This window comes from Wasmannia auropunctata, unplaced genomic scaffold, assembly GCF_000956235.1.
Source record: "Wasmannia auropunctata unplaced genomic scaffold, wasmannia.A_1.0 LD336074.1, whole genome shotgun sequence".
Classification (NCBI taxonomy): Eukaryota; Metazoa; Arthropoda; class Insecta; order Hymenoptera; family Formicidae; genus Wasmannia; species Wasmannia auropunctata.
In genome coordinates this window covers 3,033,754-3,044,064 of record NW_012026816.1, presented here as the reverse complement: position 1 = coordinate 3,044,064, position 10,311 = coordinate 3,033,754, and the positions used below count along the sequence as shown (strand labels likewise).

The 10,311-nt window shown below is 31.8% G+C and overlaps 2 protein-coding genes across 2 annotated transcripts in view; one reads left to right on the top strand and one right to left on the bottom strand.

Annotated features, from left to right (window-relative positions):
• The window catches only part of LOC105449683 (phytanoyl-CoA dioxygenase, peroxisomal-like), a 15,516-nt gene that overhangs the window by 2,868 nt on the left and 2,337 nt on the right, over positions 1-10,311 (bottom strand). The gene's annotated exons all lie outside the window — the stretch shown is intronic.
• Positions 1,777-10,311, top strand: part of LOC105449685 (transcriptional activator protein Pur-beta) — a 55,324-nt gene continuing 46,789 nt past the window's right edge. The window contains exons 1-2 of the mRNA XM_011689028.1: positions 1,777-2,272; positions 6,841-6,891. Of these exons, the coding sequence (XP_011687330.1) occupies positions 2,236-2,272; positions 6,841-6,891 (88 nt within the window). The 5' untranslated portion in view covers positions 1,777-2,235. The remainder of the gene's footprint in view (positions 2,273-6,840; positions 6,892-10,311) is intronic.

Sequence of the window (10,311 nt, the reverse complement as noted above, 5' to 3'; positions counted from 1 at the left end):
TAGTTGCAAGCCGATCGCAAGCTTGTTGCGACAGCCAATCTGAAGCTTGCATTTTGAAATCAATGCTTCGGATTGGCTGTCGCAACAAGCTTGCGATCGGCTTGCAACTAATGTAGAACCGGCTTTAATGAGCAGCATAAATATTATATATACTGATACACCATACTGCATAAATATTCTATATACATACTGATGCGCCATATTGATTTACTTAAGATTCTCATTGGTCTAGTTTAGCCGCCTTATGCACAGCCGGCCTAAAGCCGGGAGCACAGACTTTTGCATAAGATGCTTTCTACAATAAGCCGTTAGTCACTACTCATATCATACTAACTATAAATTGACCAATCGTAGTCGAATATTTTTCTTACATTCAACTGTGATTGGTCAATTCTTACGATTTAAGGCTTACGATCTGACATACGCCATATTGTAGACAGCCCCTAACGCATAAGACATAAGGCATAAGAAAATCAACCAATTAGAGTCCTTCATTTCATACTCTGATTGGTTGATTCTCTTAAGACTTAGGGTGAATTCACACCTTGACAGAAAAGCGGAAAACAGAAAGGCAGAAACCAATCAGAACTCGTGTTGGCAGTCAATAGTTTTTGTTTTCTGCTTTTCTTGCTACCAGTGCGAGTTCTGATTGGCTTCTGCTTTTCTGTTTTCCGCTTTTCTGTCAAGGTGTGAATTCGCCCTTAGGGGCTTTCTACAATAAGCCGTTAGTCACTACTTATATCATACTAACTAAGAATTGACCAATCGTAGTCGAATATTTTTCTTACATTCAACTGTGATTGGTCAATTCTTACGATTTACGGCTTACGATCTGACATACGACGTATTGTGGACAGCCCCTTAGATTAGCTTTAGTTTAACTTTAGTTAGTTAATCTTGGTTTAATTTACTTTTTATTTTTATCTAGTTTTATGAATTAGAAAAGCTAACGAGAGATTAAAATTAAAATACATTGATAGAATGGACATAAGGTGGTTGATTAGTGCTTCTCACGTATACATATTCACATGATACACTTCAATCACGTGGTACATTCACAGTAGAACATATACAATACACGTAGCAATGTCGGTCGGGTTTATTTCGGTCTCTTTCTATCATATGCAAAATCGGTGGAGTCTAATTAGTATATAGAAATTTGTGGAGTAATATATAGCTACATTGTCATTCGAAGACGCCAGAACTCGATTCGATATTATGAGAAATAATATCGAAAATATTGGATTGTCACCAAAGATCTTGAGAGCTTATATTATGACAAATTCACAGGTGTAAAAAGAGAAACGTTAATATATATGGAAAAAAAAATATTTCACACAATTTCAATATTGTATATGTACGCTTTTCTGTAAATTTACAGGGTTGAATATGTGTATGTATTACATGTATGTACAACGGATATGTATATACACATATACATGCTTATGTAGACGGTTTAATACAATTTACGATTTATACGCGTGCATATGATCTTTTTTAGTTCTTTCTCTCTCTCTCTCTCGCGCGCGCTCGCTTTTCTCACTCTCACTGATCGCGTATGAACAGGGAGAGGGGATTGAATAGAAGGTGGAAGAGCGAGAGCGAAAGACGAGCGACGAGGCCGACGAGCAAGGACAAGCCGGAAAGCAGCGCGAACTTGCGGAAGAGCGGCAGTGTGTGTCGGCGTAGAGCGAGCGAGCGAGCGAGCGAACGAGCTAGGCGAGCGTGTGCGGTGGTGGTGGTGGTGGTTGGCGACTGGTGCCGTAGACGGACGGACGGACGGACGGTCGGTCGGTCGGTCGTTCGTTCGTTCGGTCGGTCGTTCGGTCGGTCGGTCGGGTTTGGCGGTCGGGGCCGTGATTGTGTGGAAGAACGGAGGAGAAAACCGAAGAGGAAGTGCAAAATTTGCGGTGCACTGTGCTGGCTACGGTGTGAAAGAGAGAAGATAGTTCGGTTTTTGTGTGTGGGGGGCTTAGCTCGTCGGCGGTCTGAAAAGGGAGAGAGAGAGATTATCGTCATCGCCGTCATATCTCAAGGAGTCTCGCGCGCGCCTACGCGGGGCTGTGTGTAAATCGGAGGGATTTCCCATTTTTTTTCCCCCGTCGTGTTACACATTTTGTCTCTTTTCTCTTTCTCATTCGCTGATCTCGCGTGGGAATCCATCGGTTGGGAAGACGTCAGGGGGAACGACGACGCGAAATCTAACCAAAAGAGGAACGTGTCACGAGAAGCGCAATGTCCGACCGGGAGAGCCTGGACGATCAGCCGCAAAGTAAGAACAGTCGGACGGAACACTATGACTGAATATTCTCTACGTGTACCGCACACATCCTCCTCTCGCTTCCTTCCTATCTCTTTATCCTACTGTTCTCGTCCTCACGGTTGTTCAGCCGCCTGGCTGCCCTGCTTAGCGTCGAACGGGCGAAAAGGTGTTACGGATTGCATCGCTGCTCCAACTTTTTTTTTTTTCACCATGATGAATCTGTGCTCTCGCGGTGCTTCTCCGGTGCGGAGCCGGCATGTTGCGTGCATGTTAAACCCGGAAGAGAACGTGAGAACAAACGCTGCTCGTCTCGCGAGTTTCGACGAACGGGGCAAATCGCGCTCGCGCTTCCATTCCGCCGCTCGAGGATCCGCGAGAGATCGGGAAGCGGCGACGGAAGGCCTAGTCGCGAGGACGCGGTGAATCCTTCCGCATCCGCATGCATGCCCGCGATCATCTTCTCTCGCATCTCCGCGGCCGGTTCTGTCAAGCGCCGTGCGAAAAGAATTGCCTATTTTTGCCAACGGCAACCCAGGATTCAAGATGGCCGGCTGCATGTCGGTCGAGAAGATAGCCCCTTTCGTCCTCTACATAGTCTACATGCTACTCTCCGCTCTCTTACTCCTTCAGCCGCAAACCTCTCCCTTCCTCCTTCCTCTTTGCGCGACGCGCGCGCGCACGCACGCGCATGCACGGGCATCACATGCACATGTGGGCGCGCGCGCGCGCGCGACATAATTTTCTCCGTTGCTCTCGTGTATCGATATTTGCAACTTTCGATGTTGCCCCTGTGTCGCAATGCTGGTTTTCTGTGCGATGAACGCTCTTTTGGTTTTTCAATTTTATTTTTACGAGCCGGTACAAGTCAAGTCAAAACTCTCGCTTCGATTTATGCTGCACGTAATAACCTTTAAACCACTATATCGGTCTCACAGACCGCTGTTGAAACGTGTTACTTGTCAACCATTTTCTTACTTGTCACCGTTTAAATATATTTTATTTCTATTGTATACGAGATTTTTTTGTTAACTCTCACATTAAAACATAGTTTTCTTCTTCCCCGTCACAAATATTCGGAAAACGTACATTTTTGTTATACATAACTTATAAAATTAGCGAGAGCATCAATCAATTTTATTTTTACGAGCCGGTACAAGTCAAGTCAAAACTCTCGCTTCGATTTATGCTGCACGTAATAACCTTTAAACCACTATATCGGTCCTACAGACCGCTATCGAAACGTGTTACTTGTCAACCATTTTCTTACTTGTCTTACTGTCACCGTTTAAATATATTTTATTTCTATTGTACGAGATTTTTTTGTTAACTCTCACATTAAAACATAGTTTTCTTCTTCCCCATCACAAATATTCGGAAAACGTACATTTTTATTATACACTTATAAACAATTACTTATAAACAAATTACTTATAAACAAATAAACAATATTATACAACTTATAAAATTAGCGAGAGCATAATAGCGGTCTGTCATTGTGGTCAGTGTAATTTTTTGGGACGTGGTGGTTTAAAGGATAAAGCTGCCACGATTTCTGTGTACACGGTACACAGAACGTGTACAGTCTGACATGAATCATTCCACCCGCAGAATTCGTAAGTTCAGTTTCGATCTTACATCCGCGAGGCAACAACACAACGAGCACACATTCGCGTATGTGTGTATCGCGAGGAGCACGCGTGCGATGCACAACACCGGCCGCTTGGATTACGCTGCAATTGCGTATACATTTCACATGCATCGTACAAACGATTCTCTTCCCTATCTATCTTTCACTTCTTTTTTTTTTGTGCTTCCGCATCGCGTTCACGGCTTGACTTGATCTCGAAACGAGGTAATATAACGAATGGCTCACATTATGCTTCCGCATTTCTCGCGTGTCCAAAATTCGGAGCTTCCTCTCATTCATTTCGCTGCTACACGCGCGTATCTTTTACGTTTCTAACCTCTCTTTCCACGTTTCGTACCGCGATATAACATTGACACTGTCTATCCTTTTTCTATCTAATTTCTTCATTTAATTAGATTAGGCTTAAATTAGTCTTCGAAACTAGCGAATATTCGCGGATTATTCGTGACCTTGATATAATTTCGATAACTTTACCGATTATTATGAATTCTCAATCTTAACCATGTTTTTGTACGAGAAAAAAGTTTCAGAGTGTTAGTTTTCGAATCATTAATAGTATTAGACATAGAAAAAATAAAATTTTCACGTAGAAATGTCTACTACTAAATTATATTTTATAAATTTATAATTAAATTATACCTGATCTTACTTTTTTGTTAATTATATGATATATTGAATTATTACTATTAAATTAGTTAATTAACTAAGTTAATTCTGATTTCAATATTTGAATCCTTTATTATGTTCTATTTGTATTAACAACTGGCTTTGTGGAGTTTGGTTTTTACCAGTATTTTTTATGTTTAAAATTTTTTCGAAAGTCCTCATAATATTACATTGCCAAATTGAATCTCTTCCTGATTTGACATATATTTGCAGAAATCTAGGTATTTATAAAAATTTGTATTAATTTAGAAATTGAATGTATGTATAAAATAAATACATATTCTGAATTTTAAAATAAAAAGTGGAGAAATGAGAAATTATAGAAGTGTATATATATATGTATATACATGTACAGAAAAGTAAAAAAACATGACCAAATCTCATGTCTTTATCTATAAAAAACTAACGTAAGATTTATTTGTCTTTCTGTTGTATTATTGATTTTTTTTAAATTATATAACAAAATAAGTATTAGAATAATTTATGCATGTTAAAATTTAAAGCAATTTGCTTACAAATTCTCTATAATTCCACATTTATGACTTTAAATTTAGTATAATATGCTAGAATTATATTATTTATCCATAAATTGCTGCATTATGCAAATCTCATTTTGTTGTAATAAAAATAATATGCTATTTTATATTTACATATTTTACATTTCATTGTGCATATATTCTGAAAGCAGTAATTTTACAATGTCATGTTTATCTTACATAAACATAATTATACAGAATATTTTTATAAAGTTACTGTGTATTTTGATGAAATAGGTCAATTTCAAAAAAATTTTTAAATCTTAGTAATGTTTATATAAATTTATGTATTTAAAGTATAAACGATAATATAAAATAAACTCTTTACATTTATTTATATTTAGTTTTATTTTCAGATTATTTCCTTTTTTAAATGTTTTATGATAAATATTGGAGATAAATATGATATGCATTCGAGAAGGACGCTGTCAGTGCTATTGTTTATCCTTTATTATTCATTAGATGTAAAACAAAGATACAATAACTCAAGAGTGTTCAACGTGTTCTCTGAATATATCGTAGATCACAAAAAAACATGTATTTATTTGTCATTTGAAAGGAACGAAATTCAAAAATGTTAGAAAGAAATCCATCAGAAAACTTGATAAATCTTAAGTTAAACGTAGACTTATATATATTATTAACTTATGTATATTTATATATTTTATTGACACATTTCTTTCAAAATTTACGCTTTTCATAAAAATATACAGTATGACTTTACAAACACTTTATACACTATTTAAGAAAAAAGATTAGCAAGTGCATGTATACGAGGGTGTCATTTTAAGTGATACAGCTGATTATTTTGAAAAATAAATATTTTTAAGAAAAATGTTTTAGACAAAAATTGTATGATCTGAAATAATGATAAGATCTTTTTTTTTAAACCGATTTTCTAAGGTCAGATGAAAATCATAATCTATTTTTTAAAACGGAATTCTTTTTGAATGATTTTTAAAAATATAATATGATATTTCTAGTTATTCTGTATATAAAAGTATTAAAGTAGAAATAACGAAAAATCAATAGCTTTTACAAGATATTTTATATTTTATTCTGGCACATTTTAATATGAAGTATAAAAGATCTCGTAAGCTATTCATTTTTTGCAACTGTACTTTTATTCACAGACTAATCGAGATTAATATCTCTAACTCAATATCTATTAACTCAATAATTGGTGTAAAAAAACTCATAGTTATTTTACAAAAAAGATATATATTGCAAATAATTTTTTTGAAAAGTAACTATATATGTTTTTTTTACAATTGACTTCAATTCTCTCAGATTGTACAATTTTTGTCTGAAACATTTTTCCCGAAAATATTTAATATTCAAGATAATTAACTATTATTTAGAATTAAAATACTCTGTATTAAAATATATATATATATATATATATACACACTAACAGCGTGACCTCTTATTTTCATAATATAACAATTAAGATTTAGCTAGTTAATATAACTAGTTAATATAATGTATTAATCATACATGAAACATATTTCATATTAAAATAAGTAATTAATAAATTTAAATTGTCATAAGCGAAAAAACTAGAACTTTTATTTTTTTCGCATAACGCAATTTTTTTTAATAATTATTTTGTGAAAAAATGAAATTCTGTTAATAGCAGTTAGATTAAAAAAAATTGTCTTACGAATTCATTATTTGTTAAGCGCATTAACAGTTTCTATATTATTTGTTAATCATGTTTGTTTTAGAATATGGGAATCCAGGCGGATTGGATGCTGGAGGTGCTGACTTTGATTCTGGTGAGTACTTCCATTGTGCATAGTAATCGACAGGGTAAGCGAATTTTGAAAGAGATATGTAATATTCATATAAAATTTAGGCTATTCTATACATACGGAGTGTTTTCTAACATGTGGGACCCACTTCATTGGTGTACAGGAGACAAAAACAATGATAAAAGTTTATATAAACATGTGTCTTATTTAGTTTTGTTGAGTTATAGTTATATTTGTATTCCAGTAATATGGAGCTGTTTATCTTTACAAGAAGTGTTCCAAGTAACTACCTTCGGCCTGAGTACAAGCATACCGTCGTCGTTGCCGTGTCGATTGTCAGATTGTCGCACATTTAAAAAAATACCGGATGTTTGTTGAATTTATTGGCAGCAATTTCTTGGATGAATGATGTCCTAACAAATGAATTATGCAGGACCTATTGGCGCGTTTCCTCAGACTTAAATCTATTTAGATTTTTATTTGTGGAGATACTTGAAAACAACTGTTTATTTCTATTGATAGTATTGAAATACTTTGTTAATGTACACAAGAAGGTTGCCAAACAAATCCGACACTCGGTATTTTTAAAAAAAGTGCGACAATCTACACGGCAATGCCGGTTGCTTGCATTCCGAAGGTGATTGCTTTGAGCATTTATAAAGGTAAGCAGCTCCATATTATTAGAATACACACAAATATGACTATAACTCGGAAATAGGGCCAAATAGGACATATGCGTATACGAACTTTTATCATTACTTTTGTCATTGTCTTCTGCCCACCAGTGAAGTGGATGCCACATGTTGGAAATAAGTATAATGCAAACAGATTTAGTTTGTATACGAAAGATTAAATTAAGTATTTTATTGTGTTACTGTGATTCTTATTTTTCGATGGACAATATTGAAGAATGTTATGTTGTATTATATATACATATATATATTGTAATTTATTGTAATACCTGTAATTTTTCTGTTCTTTATTTTTTTACTTAATCATGATTTAAACTAATTTTATTTTACAACAAAACTCATTTTTATACAAAATTTTTGTGAATGTTTTATTATGTTGCTTTTTAGAATTATGTATGTAAAAAAAAACTCTGTTTATAATAATTAGAGGATTATAATGTATTGTATCTATAAGAAAATCGATACAAATCGAAATTTTTCGAATTTTATGCGGATTGTGTTTTAAGTATCGGGATAATTATTTAATTTAGCACATGTCACATCAAAATCTCTTAAATTATGCTCATTTGTTGTATTATATCGGCCTTCAACCAGAGAAAGTGATACATTTGAATTTAAATTCTTTTCAAAGAAAAATGATAAATCAAAGTAGGAATAGTTTTTAACATAATATAACAAAATTAATATCTACATTACTTCTAGAGAACTTGAAACAAACAATTTGTGATTAGCTCTAAGTTTTAATTCTCCATCGATAATTTAAGTCTTTTAAGGGACAGTCGATTTTTTATTGCAAATTTTAAGAGAATCAATAGATGATGACGTTCGGTATCTTGTCTTAAAAACAATTCTATTATGGTAATAAAAACTTGTTATTAAAGATGTCACAAGTATACACGAATCATTTAAGATTTTTATATAATGCAGAACAAAAAAAATTGCTACAGATTTTAAAAACCTATTTTAGGAACTTAGGTTAGAAATTTTACATTGCCAACGGAGGATTAATATTGTTGTAACAAATAATTAATTTTAAAATATGTAATTTTTTTTCTGAACAATTTTATATTTTTGACTTATGTCACTTCTTGAGGAGATGCGATTTGGTGATTATACAGGATGATATTCTTAAGTAAAAAATTGCAGAAGACTTGGCTTATTTTAGGAAGATTCTATGCTTTAAACTGATTTTTTTTTGACAAAAAAATATAAAAATTTTGTAAATCTTTTGGAAAACGTTCAGAGATATTTTATTCAAATTTAGTGTGTTTAGTATTAAAAACTGTTTAAAAAAAATAGTTTTATTAACAAAATTTAATATTCAAATATATGCCCACATGATAAAAATATTAGTACTGAAAAATGGTTAAAACCACATGTATGCATATCAAATTTGAATAAAATCTCTAAGCGTTTTTTCACATTTTCGAAATTTTTATATTTTTTTCAACTTTGACACTGTATATTGAAAATAAAGCAGTTTAAGGCATATGTTTAAGACTCTTCTCTTTCTAAAATAAGTCAAAGAATGTTCTTTTTAATTTTTTTTAACTTATGAATCTATTCTATATAAAATTCCTAAAAATAGAACAAAAAAGGACTTGGTTACTTATGATTTCATTAAATAATTTATTGTTTGAAAAATATGCTTTTAATATTTGATAATTTTGAAAAAATTATAAATTATTTTTAAATAATTAAATTTAAGTAATTAAATAAATAATTTAAATAATAATAATGTAATATATCTCTTTTTTCTTGAACAATACGAAACATTATTTTACAATATTTAAAAAAGTCTGATATAATTTATTGCAATATACAATATATTAAAATATATATATTTTTTCCATGATTTTACATACGTATTCAGACTATGAAATATACCGAAATAAAATTTATTACTTCGAGAGACATAACTTATGTATGTCTATTAAAAAAAATTACACGTGAGATTTATTTGAAAGGACATGCATAAAATATTTATTTTTCACATACCACATATTACATTAGAATATTTTATTCATCTCTAAGAATTGTTTTCTTAAATTATCCTTTTACAAGGGTTAATACCAGTTTAATTTTGCTGGGTTCATGTTTATAATCTAAATGCAAAATAATGATTTTTATATATTTTTAGTATATATAAAAAATTAAATTTATTGAAATTATATTGATTATATCCATTGCTTCTTCTGCTCTATCTTATTTTGGAAGGCGGTGTACCCTAAATAACAGGGGTCGATAAAATAACTGATACAACTTATTTAAAATAACAAATACAAAATAGATTCCAGAAACTTATTTAAAATAAAAGATCGCAGGAGTCAATAAAAAACTGATACGACTTATTTAAAATGAAAAATATAAAATAGATTTCAAAAATATATTTAAAATATTAAATAAGAAATAGATCAGAAGAAATTATTTAGAATAATAAGTTCTAAATAATTCTTTTACTTTTTCTTATTTAAAATACATATTTTAAATAATGCTTTTTTAAATACGACCGATCCCTGATAAGCAGAAGTCGGTAAAGGAACTAATATAATTTATTTAAAATAATAAATATGAAATAGATTTCAAAAACACAACTTATTTAAAATAAAAAATATAAAATAAATTACAAAAACATATTTAAAATATAAAATATAAAGTAGATCAGAAGAAGCTATTTAAAATAATAAATACTAAATAACTCTTTTACTTTTTGTTATTTAAAATACATATTTTAAATAGATCGGAAGAGCAC